Source organism: Limanda limanda, chromosome 10, assembly GCF_963576545.1.
Source record: "Limanda limanda chromosome 10, fLimLim1.1, whole genome shotgun sequence".
NCBI classification, from domain to species: domain Eukaryota; kingdom Metazoa; phylum Chordata; class Actinopteri; order Pleuronectiformes; family Pleuronectidae; genus Limanda; species Limanda limanda.
In genome coordinates, this window is record NC_083645.1 from 9,312,056 (window position 1) to 9,330,980 (window position 18,925).

An 18,925-nucleotide genomic window follows, 5' to 3' on the forward strand; every position below is an offset into this window, starting at 1 on the left:
GTGGTTTGTGGCAGATGATACTGTCAAGATTAAAATACTTTCTCTTGACATTGGGAAAACTAAACATGCACATTTTACTTTACTATGTAAACAAGGTAAACAACAGGGAACTAATCTGAAACAGCCACGTACAGAATCTGAGCACGGTTCATTTGATTAGTTAAAAAAATGTAATTCCTTTTGAGGTTTGAAAGAATGAAACCGAAATGGATATAAATATTATATCCATTTATATCCAATGGAAAGATTTTCTCTTGAGCAAGTGAGTGGCAGCTGCCCGGATACGTTACAACACGGCCTCTCCCGTTTGACTGACGTGTCATGACAGGATGACACAGCACACAGACGGCACCCTCCTAGTGCCCGGTGCCGATTATCCTAAATCTATTTCACACGCAGATGCACGCATGCATACACACGTACATATGCCCTAGCATGTGGCAGGTAATTAAAGCCACTATTAGCAGCGCAGTAACGACCTGGCAGGTATACCCAAACAGGAGTGTTGTGGTCAAACACTTCCCACACCTCCCAGATGACATGCGTTCTTGTGGCTCCAGCCTGAGCCACAGGGGCCCTTGCACCTCCTAATGAGCAGACCAAAATAGGTGTGAGAAATGTCATCCATCCCTGGGCTAGCTCTGCTCCAGCCCGGAGGACAGCAGTCTGGGTAGGACAGGACATGACAGGACATGACAGGACACCATGCACTCTGGAGGAGGTCTTGTCGCTGAGAGGTGTAGCACTAAGCAGTGAAACGCCTCTCGCCCATGAATAGAGGCCAAAGTTGACTGGACTAGGAGACGGTTGCTTATAACGATGGAACGCTGCACTTGCATCCACTGAAAGAATCAATATTAAATTTAAAGGATTTGCAGGAATGCTGAAGAAATGTTACTGATGAGACACAATTTGCCTGGGGAGTAGTGTACTGTAGATGTTCACTGCTGAGAGGATGAGAGAGCAGACACACAAACCTGTGAATAAATGCAGACACCGTGCTATTACCAATTGGCTGAACTGAACATGCAGTGTATAGTGAGGTTAGATCAATAGGTGAGCACTGTTCTGCTATAAATGGATCTTTTGCAATATGCATGCAGGTCTCCTGATGAACTGCCTTCAAGAATATGCAAATATATTTTTGGCAGATAAGTCGATATTGAAATGACCAAATAACACATTTCTATACGTTCCTATCTACCAAGGGAAATGGGAAATGACGGGTTTATCTAGGATTCTCTGAGTTCTCTAGTTCTGTATGTAGGTTAAGGTGGGAGGCTTAGACATCCACACACATGGCGTGTGAGTGCTCCTTATTCATTTTACAACCTCCACCAAGGAGGTTATGTTTACAGTCCTTTATTGCATTTTTCTGCCTGTGAGAATGAATACTCAGAAACTACTGAGCCGATTTTCATACAGTTTTGGTTGGGGCATGACTTAAGGAAGGGGCCATTATATTTTGCTGCAGATGTGGATAAAAAGGCAAATCCAGGTCATATTTAATCTCTGTAACATGGTTAGATCTTGCCCTTCAATTTCTACCTGTTTCCCTGATTTTGTGGCCTGTTCAAAGGTAACGTTGAGACTGGAAAATGTAAGACTTTATTGACCTTTATTGGTGGTATTGAGTGTATACTGCCATAACTCTCCGCCCATGGATCTGACCTGGCTACACTCAAATACTACTTTAGGTCTAACCCAAGACATAGACTGAATCAGTTTGACTTCTTACAAAAACATCTCTAACAGTTTAAACCTGCTGTAACTGTTTATTTCACACGCAGATGCACGCATGCATACAAACGTACATATGCCCTAGCATGTGGCAGGTAATTAAAGCCACTATTAGCAGCGCAGTAACGACCTGGCAGGTATACCCAAACAGGAGTGTTGTGGTCAAACACTTCCCACACCTCCCAGATGACATGCGTTCTTTTGACAGATCGTCACATTTAAAATTGATATTGTTTGACATTTTTGCTGAATTGAATAAAGTCCAATTCCCTCTTTTAGCTCTGGTGGGTCTCTACCAGCTTGCTAAAAAAATAACAAACCCCTGTCTGCTGCGTGTGCATGATGGATTTGCAGTGGCTTTGCCCGACCATGAGGCTTAACAATGAGCTGAAACACACTAATAAGGCTCCATGAAACTATAATCCTACTGCACACTCATTACTAGCAAAATGCCACGCTGTACACCTTTATCAGAAACATTTAAAAACATAAATTCACGTGGCAGGTTGCATAAGATGCATCAACATTTTGGTCAACACCTTCACCACCAATCTAACCTGCTGTGCAATGTAAATTCAACAGGAGGCTCCAACAGACACATACTCATTAATATTAGTGATGCAGGTTTTAGCTTTTACTTGGTTTGAGCGTTGCTGTCTCAGGTTATAACAACAAAGGTGCTTGTGGTCTGTCATTGTATTATCCGGAACTAATTAACATGATGACAGGACTTAAAACGATAGAACTAAAAATGCACTCATTATCTACTCCCCCCTATTGCGATGGAGGGATGTGGATGAGTCCATTTCCACCACACGAGTAGTATGATGTTATTTTGTTGTTTTATTACGTCTTTGGCTGCAACGCTGTTTACCCCTGATACTCCAAAAGTGTTTTCTGGGCTCAAACACTTCACCCACACCTCCATTGGCATAGGGGTGAGTGGATAATGAGTGCATTTTCATTTTCAATTGAACTATTCCTTTAATTCAACTTGGCTGTTGTCATATGTGTGTTAGTCCAAGATAGTTTGTGAGAGCAGAGCCCCTACTCTATACATTATTCTGCAGCTCCTAGTGAGACATGACGTTGCTCTCCTCTCCAAACCAACATTTCTGTCAAATCATATTAATAATAAAGTTTATAGACATTTTTGAACCATCATGTTCATTATTTGGAATAAGAAGCTCATGAAAAACAAGGTCAAGCATCTAAAGAGATCAGCAGACATCCAAAAATAAAAGCTTCGGATTGGGGCCAAATAATTTAAACTGGGCATGATTCATAATGGATAAGAAAGATTAAACATGTTTCTATACCTTATCGCCGGTAAAGCAAAGATATTGAAATGTGTGTGGCTCGCAGTTGGGTAGAGGGGTGGTGGAATTACTATTACTATCATATTACATTAAATCAGCCATCATCGATAGGCTCAACCCAACACAACATCTTCTTACTACAGGTTTTCATCTATAATAAACTAAATGCTTTTAAATAAAAGTTTTCTTTTTGTAAATGCAGGATTTAAACCTTGCTTTCTCATAGAAAACTCTATTTCATTGCAGGAAGAAAGAGAAGAAAAACACCATGAAAAAACCTTGGAAATTTAACCTTGTGCTTGCATGGAGAAAAATATTTGTCTCAATCAGAGACTATTGCATGGACTGCTGAGGTCACACATGTTGCAAAGTAAGTGAATGAGGAGAAATGAACTCCAACAGGTCTTGATGTAGAAAATACTGATGGTGAAAGAAACACTCTGTCCTGTGTCATTATTTCACGTTGTCTGTTATGTTTGTCGACTCGCTTTCATGTATCAAATTCTTCCTTCTTCTCATTTATACCACTGCAGAAACATTTTCCTCCTGAATACATGGCATTCATCGTCATCCATCTTCATACGCATGGCAATCCGTGAGTGTAACTGTATTTACACATCGGTTGAAAAGCAAAGCATTCAAACTGGTATCACTTTGTCACTTAAGCAAGGACAGATGTACACACATGTAAGAAAAGCAACACACGCCTGCACACACATGTACACATTTACATTCTGTGGCTGTGGAACACGTTTAATTAAAACCTAGGAAGCAGGCGACTCAACTGGGAGAAGAAAAAAAACACTTGATAACACTGACATTTACAATCTGCCTCATTTATCAAAAGCTGCCAGAGCGGAGTCAAAGAGGGTCATTACATAGTAAACATAGATTAACTCAACTCGCACAGAACCCACACAATATCATCTGATAAACAAATTTGATTGTATGAAAATGGCAAATGTCAGCGCACGCCTCCCCAGATGCTGCCAATTAATAGATTTTATTAAATTAACTTAATTAATTGGTTAATTATTACCTTTAACTTTGTCTTTTTGATAAGACAATATATTTGTGTGTGTCCCTTAATACAAGCCAGCGTTGGTGCTAAATGGGTGCCACCTTCAGTCGTCTCTTTTGTCACCCGGTGTTTGCGTGTGTGTTTGTGCAACCCAGTCTCATCAGGAAACGTTCAGTGGGAACGTTGGTCCACTTGGACAAACGTTTCCATCTCACAATCTGGCCTATCAGATTGTGAGATGGAAACGTTTGGTCCGCCCATTGTTTTGCATTGACGTGTTTTCACGTCACGTGACTCCCGAGTTCCCGTCTACGGAAAGGAAAACATGGCGGACAGTCCTTGTTTTTTCAGATAAAAATATGATTTTGTAACTTAGTCTGGGCATAAAAATACATTCTGACACCATTTCTAGCGAGAAATGTGGTCTTTGCTTCCAGAGTCTTCAGCCAGTTCGTGCTTATGATATATATTTTAATAGTTATCACGAATGTTTTTTTCGTTGCTATGATGGTTGCTATGGACGCTGCCATGCCGAGAACCACGTCGTAGCGTGCTGTTTAAATCACCGTCCCTGCGTGGTGTCGTTCAGTGCTCGTGAATGTTATTCATGTTAAATAATATTAATATTTGAGGCTAGATTACACCTCTAATGTGAAGGATCTTGCGAGTCTGTTCAGAGGCGGACATGAGTGTGACACCGGACCGAGTCCGCCACCGGACCGAGTCCGCCACCGGAAATAACGTGTGGCTGTAACATCCGGTCCCTTTAACTAGAAGCTGCGTCAGACACACGGAGCATTTGGGAGACCACGATGTCGTCTTCCTTCTGTCAGGTAAGTAGTTTATTGTTTTTAAAGATCGTTACGATCTAGGTTCACAGTCCGAGTGCTGAGACAGCGGATGCGGAGTCCATCGATACCCACAATGGATGCTTTTCTTCAGCTAATATGCCATTGTTAGCCACATGCTTCAGCCCACGGTAGCATGTGATTACCTGGGAGGTGAAAACATGGTTATTCAAACCAGTTCAAGATGCTTAGCTCATCATTGAGGGACGCTACAATATAAATATAAACATGAATTTGATTTATGAATGCTTTAGATTAATAAGGAGCGTATTTCTCTACCAATACTTCACAATAACAGATCAATTTGGTTTAATGTATAGAATGTAATATGACAATAATGTTTTCATGTTATGGAGTTGCGATTCATTTTATAAAACAATTCCTATGTTCTGTTTTTTAATCAAGGAGGATCCAAGTGAAGCTACAGGAGTATGATGAAGAGCAAGAAGGGCAGCCTGGAGAGAAAGAGGAGCCGGGTTGACCCCACTACTCTCATCCACGTACCACGAGGAAGATGAGGGAGAGAAATTATCCTACCATTAAAGAGGTACTTTTAAGTTACATACCAGAAACACCATTTTATATAATGTGCCAAATATACATTTTTATTAAATCCCCAAAGTACGCTGGCTGAAATACAAGTTAATATCACACTGAAAGAGTTTTGATCAATCATGCTTCCCTGCTGTGGTTGTTCAACTGGGAAAACAACTTTTTCCACAGGAAGGCAAGTAAATTTAAGGAATGCTTGTGCAAAGTTTTCCTCTGTTATGTATAATGATGACCCCCATCAGACATTATGTTAGCAATATTTACACCTTTTCATTTATACTGTTTATTTCTGTCTACATGTGTGAATTTGCCTTCATTAGTTTCAGAAAAGAGCGATCATGTATCGGTCAGTGGGCGGCAGCCCAAGACTCCGCAAACTAGTCTTTAAGCAAAGTAGACGAAGGCATTGAGGTTGCGGCCTGCCATCATTATTATTTTGCATAAGGGACTGAATATGTTTCATGCAGAAATATTACCATTTCCCTTATATCTACCAAAACTGCTTGTTTCACAGACTGCAGTTTTGTTTTGATCCGATGTTGTGTGCAAATACTAACCGTATATCTACAATGGGTTGTTGGGCATTAATATTTGTAACTCTAATTTTGTTTTGACAGACTGTGCAAAGAATGTTGAGAACATCACCACTCTACAGGAATACACAGTCCAGTAATGTGTGTCAGAAGTTCAGTAGTGAACGACAGGTACTTTGGAAAAATGTGTGTCATTGTTGTACAATGTCCTTTGACTCTGTTTACACAAGGTCAACACAAAAAGGTTTGATTGTAAACTGATATTGGTATGAATTCATGTTATACTCCTCTTCACAAGAAACAAACAATTTACAAAAAAACACTAGAATTACCGCACTGCGTTGTATGACTCCGCTAACCAGTGCAGTGTCCGTCTACATATTTCTACATATTTTCTCTCATATAAATGTCACTGTAACCTCTTGACAACTGAAACCATAACATGAGGTCAGTGTGGCCTTGACCTTTTGACTTTAAGACAAATACACAGTTAGACAACCCGAAAACATGCAGTAATGCCTCCGGCGACTCGCTATTACAGAGGCATTAAAATGTTAAGTGTAGTAGACTGGATTTTATTGGTGTTACATTGGACATCTTGTATTGGTACACAAAAAATATATTTGGTTTCACATTTTAGATGGCATAAGCAGAGACATCGACGAGAAAATTAAGCCTTGTATGTGTGTATATATACATACAAACGCACTTTTAAAACGTTTTGTTTTTTATCATATATTCTCAGGTAGTACTGACGCATTTACGGAGATGGGACATGAGGGCCTTGTCTGCGTGCCCAAGAGAAGATTCCACAGAGTTCAAGCTGAGCAGGCTGCAGCAGGTTTGGAGGAATCCTCCTCTGAAGAGGAAACATGGCGAGGTTCTTCTCCACTGATGAAGAAATGTGAGTGCTGTGATTAGGTCAAATCTGCTAAAATGCTACTGTGGCTCCTGGGCCCTGCTATTAGCTTGGTGTTTGGTAGCTGTTAGCTTTAGCATATTTATTTTTTAGGGGCCTGTCTGACGTTTATGTTTTAAAAAAAAAAATCAGAGGGAACCATCTTCATAATTTAACACTATGGTTTCTTTGTGTCCTTCAGATCTTCTCAAGAGAAGCTGCCTTAGCTCCACGGTCCCTCCTGCAGCCTCCACTCCTGATGCTAACCCCCGGTCTCCATCACACCATCCGGGCAGACCTGGAGTCACAGAACTTTGTCCAGAGCTGCCGTCTGAGAATTGTTGATCATATAATTTTCAGCAGATGCCTTAATGTAATGTTTGTGCACAATAAATGACATTGATCATAACATATTGGTATTTCCTTGCAGTCATACACCATGATATTGGCAGATAAGATGTTGATTACATTAAAGCAGTGAATGCTCTGCTTTAAGCAACATAAACACACAATGATCCAATGGATTTGAAGTAGAATGGGCACGTTACATTCTGTAGAGAGTACCTCAGTAACGGAAGTCAGAAAATAACTTCGAGGTTCAGTCAGTTATAGTCACAGCAAAGCACACAGGTCTTGTTGTCTAAGTGGCACTACAATGAATGAGGCAGGTGCTTCCTATCAGAAATCAACTATATCGTCACATTAGGTTTCTCTTGAGCTCATGGAAATGACCTTCACCTTCCACTTACTGTCACCTGAACCATACTGTTGTTTCTGTATCTACAATGACTTAGGAAAACATATACTAGAGGGCAATTTATAAACAATAATGCATCTTATTTATATAGAGCTTTTCAAGAAGTGCAAGTACTTCACTGAGGGACAGCTAATACAAACAATATATATATCTTAAATCCATGAGATGGGACAGCCTCTGACTTGGATGTAAACCAATTTTAGAACACATTTGCTTATACTGGAGATCTTTTAAATTAATGTCCCAGAAATAATTTCTGATAGCAAACCCCTGCCTCATTCATTGTAGTATTAATGTGTTTGAATAAGTCAGTCTGCCGATTACCAGCTACTGATTTAAAGTGAAACATCTATTGCTATCCTCTGTGTTCATTTCTTTAATGTTAAGAATGTTTCTCATACGACCTTATCAGATTGCATTGTGAAACATCTGGGTCACCTACTTTTAGTGTTAACAAGAGGGTGAACTTACTTATGACTGGATGTATTTAGCCCTGATACACAAGCTTGATGTTACACATCTTAAACAATATGATATGGTTGCCACTTAGACAACAAGACCTGTGTGCTTTGCTGTGACTATAACTGACTGAACCTCAGATAAAGTTATTTTCTGACTTCCGTTACTGAGTTACTCTCTACAGAATGTAACGTGCCCATTCTACTTCAAATCCATTGGATCATTGTGTGTTTATGTTGCTTAAAGCAGAGCATTCACTGCTTTAATGTAATCAACATCTTATCTGCCAATATCATGGTGTATGACTGCAAGGAAATACCAATATGTTATGATCAATGTCATTTATTGTGCACAAACATTACATTAAGGCATCTGCTGAAAATTATATGATCAACAATTCTCAGACGGCAGCTCTGGACAAAGTTCTGTGACTCCAGGTCTGCCCGGATGGTGTGATGGAGACCGGGGGTTAGCATCAGGAGTGGAGGCTGCAGGAGGGACCGTGGAGCTGAGGCAGCTTCTCTTGAGAAGATCTGAAGGACACAAAGAAACCAGTGTTAAATTATGAAGATGGTTCCCTCTGATTTTTTTTTTAAAAACATAAACGTCAGACAGGCCCCTAAAAAATAAATATGCTAAAGCTAACAGCTACCAAACACCAAGCTAATAGCAGGGCCCAGGAGCCACAGTAGCATTTTAGCAGATTTGACCTAATCACAGCACTCACATTTCTTCATCAGTGGAGAAGAACCTCGCCATGTTTCCTCTTCAGAGGAGGATTCCTCCAAACCTGCTGCAGCCTGCTCGGCTTGAACTCTGTGGAATCTTCTCTTGGGCACGCAGACAAGGCCCTCATGTCCCATCTCCGTAAATGCGTCAGTACTACCTGAGAATATATGATAAAAAACAAAACGTTTTAAAAGTGCGTTTGTATGTATATATACACACATACAAGGCTTTCTTTTCTTCAGAAATCCATTTCCTGAGTTGATGTCTCTGCTTATGCCATCTAAAATGTGAAACCAAATATATTTTTTGTGTACCAATACAAGATGTCCAATGTAACACCAATAAAATCCAGTCTACTACACTTAACATTTTAATGCCTCTGTAATAGCGAGTCGCCGGAGGCATTACTGCATGTTTTCGGGTTGTCTAACTGTGTATTTGTCTTAAAGTCAAAAGGTCAAGGCCACACTGACCTCATGTTATGGTTTCAGTTGTCAAGAGGTTACAGTGACATTTATTTGAGAGAAAATATGTAGAAATATGTAGACGGACACTGCACTGGTTAGCGGAGTCATACAACGCAGTGCGGTAATTCTAGTGTTTTTTTTTGTAAATTGTTTGTTTCTTGTGAAGAGGAGTATAACATGAATTCATACCAATATCAGTTTACAATCAAACCTTTTTGTGTTGACCTTGTGTAAACAGAGTCAAAGGACATTGTACAACAATGACACACATTTTTCCACAGTACCTGTCGTTCACTACTGAACTTCTGACACACATTACTGGACTGTGTATTCCTGTAGAGTGGTGATGTTCTCAACATTCTTTGCACAGTCTGTCAAAACAAAATTAGAGTTACAAATATTAATGCCCAACAACCCATTGCAGATATACGGTTAGTATTTGCACACCACATCGGATCAAAACAAAACTGCAGTCTGTGAAACAAGCAGTTTTGGTAGATATAAGGGAAATGCTAATATTTCTGCATGAAACATATTCAGTCCCTTAAGCAAAATAATAATTATGGCAGGCCGCAACCTCAATGCCTTCGTCTACTTTGCTTAAAGACTAGTTTGCGGAGTCTTGGGCTGCCGCCCACTGACCGATACATGATCGCTCTTTTCTGAAACTAATGAAGGCAAATTCACACATGTAGACAGAAATAAACAGTATAAATGAAAAGGTGTAAATATTGCTAACATAATGTCTGATGGGGGTCATCATTATACATAACAGAGGAAAACTTTGCACAAGCATTCCTTAAATTTACTTGCCTTCCTGTGGAAAAAGTTGTTTTCCCAGTTGAACAACCACAGCAGGGAAGCATGATTGATCAAAACTCTTTCAGTGTGATATTAACTTGTATTTCAGCCAGCGTACTTTGGGGATTTAATAAAAATGTATATTTGGCACATTATATAAAATGGTGTTTCTGGTATGTAACTTAAAAGTACCTCTTTAATGGTAGGATAATTTCTCTCCCTCATCTTCCTCGTGGTACGTGGATGAGAGTAGTGGGGTCAACCCGGCTCCTCTTTCTCTCCAGGCGGCCCTTCTTGCTCTTCATCATACTCCTGTAGCTTCACTTGGATCCTCCTTGATTAAAAAACAGAACATAGGAATTGTTTTATAAAATGAATCGCAACTCCATAACATGAAAACATTATTGTCATATTACATTCTATACATTAAACCAAATTGATCTGTTATTGTGAAGTATTGGTAGAGAAATACGCTCCTTATTAATCTAAAGCATTCATAAATCAAATTCATGTTTATATTTATATTGTAGCGTCCCTCAATGATGAGCTAAGCATCTTGAACTGGTTTGAATAACCATGTTTTCACCTCCCAGGTAATCACATGCTACCGTGGGCTGAAGCATGTGGCTAACAATGGCATATTAGCTGAAGAAAAGCATCCATTGTGGGTATCGACGGACTCCGCATCCGCTGTCTCAGCACTCGGACTGTGAACCTAGATCGTAACGATCTTTAAAAACAATAAACTACTTACCTGACAGAAGGAAGACGACATCGTGGTCTCCCAAATGCTCCGTGTGTCTGACGCAGCTTCTAGTTAAAGGGACCGGATGTTACAGCCACACGTTATTTCCGGTGGCGGACTCGGTCCGGTGGCGGACTCGGTCCGGTGTCACACTCATGTCCGCCTCTGAACAGACTCGCAAGATCCTTCGCATTAGAGGTGTAATCTAGCCTCAAATATTAATATTATTTAACATGAATAACATTCACGAGCACTGAACGACACCACGCAGGGACGGTGATTTAAACAGCACGCTACGACGTGGTTCTCGGCATGGCAGCGTCCATAGCAACCATCATAGCAACGAAAAAAACATTCGTGATAACTATTAAAATATATATCATAAGCACGAACTGGCTGAAGACTGTGGAAGCAAAGACCACATTTCTCGCTAGAAATGGTGTCAGAATGTATTTTTATGCCCAGACTAAGTTACAAAATCATATTTTTATCTGAAAAAACAAGGACTGTCCGCCATGTTTTCCTTTCCGTAGACGGGAACTCGGGAGTCACGTGACGTGAAAACACGTCAATGCAAAACAATGGGCGGACCAAATGTTTCCATCTCACAATCTGATAGGCCAGATTGTGAGATGGAAACGTTTGTCCAAGTGGACCAACGTTCCCACTGAACGTTTCCTGATGAGACTGGGTTGGTTTGTGTTGATGCACTTGTGCCAACATCAGTGCTAATAGCTTATACTCTCACTTACATAGCGCACACAGGATTTGACGAACCAAGCTGAGGTGCAAACCGAGTTGCATGGATAATGTCAAAGAGGGAATCCCTTAGTGCCAGTCACTCTGTTAAGTCAAAACAAAACCCTTAATCATTCCTCATACGTTTATATAAACCGAACCCTTTTATGTACAGGGAGAGGAGCTGCTGAGAGTCTGTAAACTGGGCCTTTTAAACATGTACAGTAGCCTCAGAGTGTGTGTGCCAGTGCCAAATGCTCAAACAGATGTTCGCCTGAGTTAAGACCCCCTTTAAAGCCCTCCTTGCATGCACAGGGACCACACATAGAAAAACCCTTCATGAGTAGTTTCCTGTCTATAAAAGAGTGAATATGGGGATGGAGTGAGTGGGAGTGCGTTGAGGACTGGAGGACTGGAGCAGAGTTGGCCCCAGGATATTCTTCAGTGACTCCGCTGCTCTATTGCTGCAGCGACGGGATGCTTTTGAGTGTCAGCAGCTGGCAGAGGCACAGAATGCCAGGGTGAAGACAAAGATAAAGAGGGATCTGAGGAAGAGGGGAGGGATTGTATTTAATCTGGCTGCCATTTATTTTTAATAGCATACAGCTGCTTTGTTCTCTTTTTGATCATCAGAGGCCCAGGTCGACTGTTACCCAGTGGAATGCATGGACACACACACAGGCATGTGTGCACACAGAGAAGCACGCAAACACACGCAGCGTACTTTTCTTTTATTTCTGTGGATTTTCTGCACTTGTTTACTTACTCAATTTCCAGAGACCAACTCCCTATGTTCTGCAGACCTTGTCACTGTCAGCCGTGCTGTGGCCCCGTGGAGGGCTGCAACACACAGGCAAGACTTGACACCTGACCGCCGCTAGCGGTAAAACTTTACGGGATGGCGTAACATTTGGTAGGTATGCCCTATTCCCCTATATTTCAACCCACTAATGTGCAGGAGCAGCAGAAGAGAAGTTGCAGGTGAAGTGACGAGGACAAGAACCCCCACTGGCTTCGCACCAGTGAACACAGGCAGCTGCAGCACAGAACCAGAGGCAGCAGACTCAGGGTCTTTGCAATGGTGGGTAAAACCTGTGGACCCAATGCGGTCTCCTTCATTGATTTGATGTTTTTTTTGAAGTGTTCATTAAATGATGCGTTCAAGAACAACCGAGGCAAAGGAAATGATGGACAAAAACACTGTCACAAACACTATGTATAGCTAGTATGCAGCTCCAGGTTTGAATGTGCACAGTCTGAATGCACCACGGCATACATGTACATTTCAGTGAAGATGAGAGGTCAAACCTTTACACCTCAGACAGTTGTCAAAGCCAAATCGAGCACAAAGACACACAGTGTGCTCATTCACACAGCCACAGAGAAGGCCTCGATATAAGTAATGTGTGATGTGACCGCTAAGGCAACAATACAGGAACAGCAAGGATTTGAGAGATGGGGGAAAAAATAATAAGGGTGAGAAAACCGCCATGACAGATGTGACAAAAGAGGACATAAAAGAAAGTGAGATGAGGAAAGCGAATGAACAGAAGATGCTCCTGAGTGTTGTCCAGACAGTAGAAAGCAGGCAGGGGGGTGGTGGATTCTCTGTGTGGTTTCCAGCCCTGGGGGCAAAGCAGCAGAGGAGAATGTAGAGGGGCTCATTTAGATCCCTATAAAAAGGAAAAGGCCAAAGCTTCTAGAGACTGAAGTGGCCACCATAATGCCTGCTGCCTTGAGGTGGACATGCATGGACGACACAACCCCGGGGTGGGCTGAACAGAGGGGGGGTTGCAGTCCAGTCTAGGCTGAGAGCTTAGACAAGCTGAAGGCTGAAGGACAACAGACAAACGGATAGATATAGAGGACAGACAGAAGTGAGACAGAGGACAGAGACAGTGAGAAAGTAGAGGATAGTGTCCTTCTGTTCACGGCTGTTACGTTTGTTTTTTTCAATCCTATTTAAATATTTCATATGGTTCCATTTCACGCTTATTCTTTTACTCTAGTTATATAATTAGTCATCTGTGGGCTTACTCCACACAAAGTCCTATTGCATCTGTAGCTTGATGATAAAGAGATGTTTGTCATGTGTTTATTGTTATCATGCCATGTCAAGTTTTATGTTTAAAACAAAGCAAACAAACACACGTCTTATATTTCCAGTTAAATGTCGATGAGGCTTCCACCTTATTGGGATCGCTGCTTTCCAATATGTCGCTCTGTGGTGTTAAATAGTGAACACTTGTAATGAGCTTTCCAGGCTGCTGCATGTTATGGCGAGGAACGAATGTGTTATTTGGCTGTGCTTATCCGAGCTGACTAGATAATACGTGTGTAATGGTTGGAAACAGTGGAGTTGAGAGCCAGTGAAAGCGGGGGGTCTGGTGAAAAACACAACGGAACCCACTCTGTCAAACCCTGCAAGGAGCCGTTTGGGATAGATCGTTCTCCAGCACTAAAATATACATTAAACTGGGAAAAAAGAAAAGGATTTACTTGAAACTCTCACATGTTCAGTTCAGTTAGCATCTTCGAACAGAAAAATTCACATCATACAACATTATACTGATTTATATTGTTCTTTCCTGCACTGCAAAAAAAAGTATTCAAAGAAATGTATTGTATGACTTTAATAAACTTATTTTATTGAAATATAAACCATAAAATAAAAGTTGTAATCTGTATATTACAAATTGTAAAAATTGTTTCATCAACTTAAATATGTACAAAAAATATTATCGAGTTTTGTGGAATTTATGTGTTTTATTTGTATTTGTGACAAACTAAAAATATTTTTTTTTACTGTTAGGTTGTTTGTTTAACTGTTTTTTTTTAACTGTGTGATGAAGCATGTAGAGTTGTATCATTCATCGTTGCTCGCCACCATTTTTTGAAAATTACTATTTTAAATGATCATAAAGAGATAGCTTGATAAGTTTAAAAGGTGCATTTCCAGGTCTTACTGTCTTCCAACCTCTGACTTGTCAGTTGTACGTCCAACTGAGGAAACAGCTGTCAATAGGCACACTACTCATTGCTGACCATCTGGATGAGATCTGAGTGTTTTATATTCAAACAGGCATACTGTCTGTAGTCTGACTTTCATGCAGATGCGCAGTCACTATAATAATACATTCGTTTTTTGAAATATAGCACACAATAAAAGGTGTTTCTCTATTTTCCTAAAACTGGATGGAAGCGCAAGCCTGTGCATCAAATACAAAGTAGCTGGAGCAGGACGACTGTGTTGGATTCAGGATGTGTTATCGGCCTGTAACTGCGGGGTGGGCCTAAATGGAGGTCAGTAACATCGGCTCGTCTCACCTCCTTTTGAAGCAGCAAACTGTTTCCTAATGGGCTCAGAAGTCCAGAGAAAATTTTTCTCGCCCCCGGGGAACAGAGTCGCCAAACATAAATACACAGCGCCCCAAACGGACTCTAACACACACTCCGAATACGGCTCTGAAGGGAGCTGAGGTTCCTTTTAAAGTTGAATTCACGCTTCGGGAAACAGTGAAGTTCTAGCGATGCTTGTTCATGCATAATGATCTCCACTAAGTAAGTTATTTTAGAAGGCAATGATATCTTTGGAATGCGTAAGACCACACACATGGACGCACAATAAGAAACACAATGTACGAGGTGAAGGTGTTTAAAGCATCTGAAAACGTGGTTTTGATAATAATTTGCACTCCATTACTAGGAGCAAATGTTTTTTTCAGAATTACAAAAACAGTCCATGATAACAGTGCATTGTGCATGTAAGAGAAACAGTGGAGAACTACTAAATAAATATTGGTGGGTTATAAAAAATGAAACCTAGTAATGATCTATGTGATGTGCATGTGTCAGTGCACATGATAGGTGCTCCAGTCCCACTTGTTCATCACTAACACCTCTTTGTCTTTTGCATGAATATAATGACTGTCGTAAGGGCACGTCAATATATATTAGCACACCACAGAAGTGTAAATTGGCTGTGTTACACTTAACTATACAAGCACAATTACAGTCTTAGGTTTGGCCTCAAAAACTCAGAAGGAATCACAGGAGGTGGCACGATGGCTTGCCACAGAGAAAGAAGGACATCATTATACTTTAATCAAAATGAATCATATATTCTAGCATGGCCCCATCAGTGCTTAATTTACTAATAATGCAGCACAGTTCAGAAAACATTTACTAAAAATGTTTGGGGGGGTGAATATTCGTTATTAGAATAGAGTTAAAATAAAACAGATAAAATAACATCAACTCCCGTTTGACTCAGACTTTCAAATTCTCCTTTTATTTTTACTTTGTACTTTAACTCTTTGTAGCCCACGTTTTTAGGACATTTTAGCTCCTGTGAACCATCTATGTGAACATGTCATACATTTCTCTCTCATCTAACACAAGTCTGTGTGATCTCCTTGCTCACACAGTCAGCCGATAAAACACAAGAGTCTGCTCATAAATTACAAAAACCCAAAGTCCCTTCTTCAAAACCCTCATATGTCCACTTGCGCCATCTTTCCGCTAAACTACAAGCTGTTCAAAAGAAGAACAAACTGTTTCCTCCCCTCACTCTCCTGCAGGAGCCATCAAAATATCTGGTTGAAAGATGAAGAAAACTCTTGTTGCTTCTCTTGCTCTGTCTGTCTTTCTCACTCCAACTCCTTCTTCGTCCTCCTTCCTTCTAGCACTACTCCTCCTCCCATGGTGTCACAGTCCATATGGTGCTGCAACACTGTTGGTCTCCTGTGGTCACACTTCCCACGATGCATCTGTGGGTCTGGGATTTCACGGGAGCTGATAGGCTGAGAAGACCGTGGTATCGACCAGCTATACGTGTCCAAACGGCACACACCACTGACTTCCAGTCTTTTAATCCATCCCACCAGTCCTCTATGCAACCGAGGCAAAGGAAATGATAGAGAATAAAGTATGGTCTTCTATTGTGTTGTTCTCTGTGAAAAATCTAATTTATAAATATTCGTCTTTAAGCCTCTGCCAGAAGAATCCATTTCTCTCTTTTCCTGAAACCACCAAGTCAGACATGAAACCTTGAGAGTAGGTATACTTTTTTTAAGCTGTAATCAGTATCCTCCATTTGAGAAACTCCGTCAAGAACTCTCAAACTTCTATTTACGTAATTCAGAGGCATTTCAGTGTTACTCTTCCCTCTTCTGCACTGTTGTGTTGCCCTGAGATCCCTTCCACTTCTGTCTGTGTCCATGCAGAAAAAAACAGAGCTTAGCACAGATCAATCCCATTGAGCCTGACTCCTTTCACCAGCCAGGATCAATACAGACTGTTTCATGTCCCTCCACAGTATACACACACACACGCAGTTTAAAGACATGCCTATGAGAACAGGTCCACCCCTTCAGAGATGACCTATCGGCCTATTGGCGAACTCGCTCACCGGGGGATACAGAAGTTCATTATGACAGGCTTGGCAGTGCTAAAGGTCTGCATTGGTCCTCTGCTGCAAAGTGCAGCATTTACACCATGTGATTACATTACCAGCGTGCCACAGAGGGCTCACAAGGAAAACACTCTGTGGCTAAAAGTAGTATACAGCTGGAAAACTTTTACATGTGCAACAATGTGACTGTTAAATGTGTGACACCAGATGCTAGAACTGGAGGGGCTCTACAAGTATTTGGCAATGCTTGGCTCAACCATATGTTCTGTGCACTCAGGGCTGAAATAATTGGTAACATTTCGTAAATCGCTGCACCCTTGAGTTTCTGTTTTTTTTCTTTTCAGCTTCAACTGGCAGCTGTCTTAAAATGTTAGTTACGGAACCATAAAATCCTTTTAATAACTTTGTTTGAATAAAAACTGCAAAAACATCACTTCAAGGCTAAATAATACGATTACAAATGTCAATTTTACAAATTTAAACTACAGTGTTTTGACATTTTTAGGACAATGGCTTACTCACTTCCTTTTTGAGATTCAGATAAAATACACCACTTTTATCTGTGTGAGCTTTATACCATGCTATCCCCAGCATCCAGATAGCTTAGCACAAAGACAAGAATCACGAAGAAACAACTAATAAAAGGTAACTGTACACCTCTGTAATTCTTCAAATAAAATTATTTAATTTCTTTAATCCACATCAATCCATAGGGGAAGTGTAGAAGAAATGCTGTGAAACCACAAGTCATTTTATAATTGATTGTTGCAAATATGCAAATGAGTAAATACTTTTAACTTTAAAACCGTGTCAGGTCATCTGATTCCATACGCTTCCTGATTTGTGCGGAGCAAGCTAACTGGCTGTATCTACATGGTCATCATTCAGGCACGAGAGTGGTGACAATATCTAATATGCAGAACACTCTGCGAGAAAGCAAAATGTATTTTGAGAAAGCATGTTTTCATAAACTGTTCCTTTGAGATCATAAAAGAACTGGCCCCAGTTGACATCAGACTGGCCTCTAAAGTGCCCCTGACCTCTAAGTGGTATTAAAAAAAAGGTAAATTACAAAATAAAACTAACAAAACACATTGTGTTAAGATTTTTTTTTTTATATTGGAATATTTCTATCTCTTTATGGCCCCTTGATTTTGGAAAATCTTAGACCTACCACCGGTTGATTTCCCTTACGTCTTCAGCCCAGCACAGTGTGAATTAAAGCCAAAGCTACAGCGTAATAAAGTATTCGATGTGGCTGATTTGCTCCGCAAACCCACCTTGTCTCGAATACTCCTCCGCTTCATGGTGAACCAGGTCACTCACACAGCCGCCATAGTGCAGCCTCTGCTCGTGGTCGAAGGCCTTGAGCGTCTCGCTGGAGCTGTACGACTTCTGGGTTGGCACCCGACACTCATCCGTGTCCAGGGAGGAGGTGTTGTACTGGGAATCTTTAGGGCAGCGACCTCTGGTCAGAGAGCGGTGCCGGCGATCCTTCAGATCCATGCTGGTGGGGGTGGAGGGATGGGACGCAGGGAGGACAGATGGAGGTGGAGGAGGTGGTGGGGAGATGGAAGGGGCCTCCTAGCCGGGCCTCGGCAATGTCAGTCTCTACTTCAGTCACCTGGAAAACAGAGAGAGGGAGAGAGACGCAGAGTGAAAAAGACAGCAAAAGGTTGGTATCAAATTAATGGAGACACTGTTGTGACTCACTCTTACTTTGCACTCCATGGAGAATCTACAGGGAAAGTTAGGTAATAAGGAGCGAGGAGAGGGGACATTTGAGCAGGCTAAATATGCTTCACATCAGAGTATTGACGCGCGATCAGTGAGGCTATTGTGGGGAGAAACAGAGCTGCCAGCGCTGTGGTCCACAGAGACAGCCAAGCATTGACCGGGGCTGAT

At 41.1% G+C, this 18,925-nt stretch overlaps 1 protein-coding gene and 2 long non-coding RNA genes across 8 annotated transcripts in view; 1 reads left to right on the forward strand and 2 right to left on the reverse strand.

Moving 5' to 3' along the window:
- The window catches only part of tenm2a (teneurin transmembrane protein 2a), a 162,749-nt gene extending 144,223 nt beyond the window's left edge, over positions 1-18,526 (reverse strand). For all 6 annotated transcript variants that reach the window (XM_061079824.1, XM_061079822.1, XM_061079821.1 and 3 more), the window contains exon 1: positions 18,301-18,526. In XM_061079824.1, coding sequence (XP_060935807.1) covers positions 18,301-18,526 — 226 coding nt within the window. The remainder of the gene's footprint in view (positions 1-18,300) is intronic.
- On the forward strand, positions 4,835-7,320 carry LOC133011892 (uncharacterized). The gene is made up of 5 exons (XR_009680777.1): positions 4,835-4,913; positions 5,334-5,475; positions 6,098-6,184; positions 6,759-6,917; positions 7,114-7,320. It is a non-coding gene; the product is annotated as an uncharacterized LOC133011892 (long non-coding RNA).
- LOC133011893 (uncharacterized) lies at positions 8,454-10,947 on the reverse strand. Its single transcript, XR_009680778.1, has 5 exons — positions 10,879-10,947; positions 10,317-10,458; positions 9,608-9,694; positions 8,855-9,013; positions 8,454-8,660 (listed from the first exon to the last, which is right to left on the reverse strand). It is a non-coding gene; the product is annotated as an uncharacterized LOC133011893 (long non-coding RNA).
- Positions 18,527-18,925: the final 399 nt, after the last annotated feature.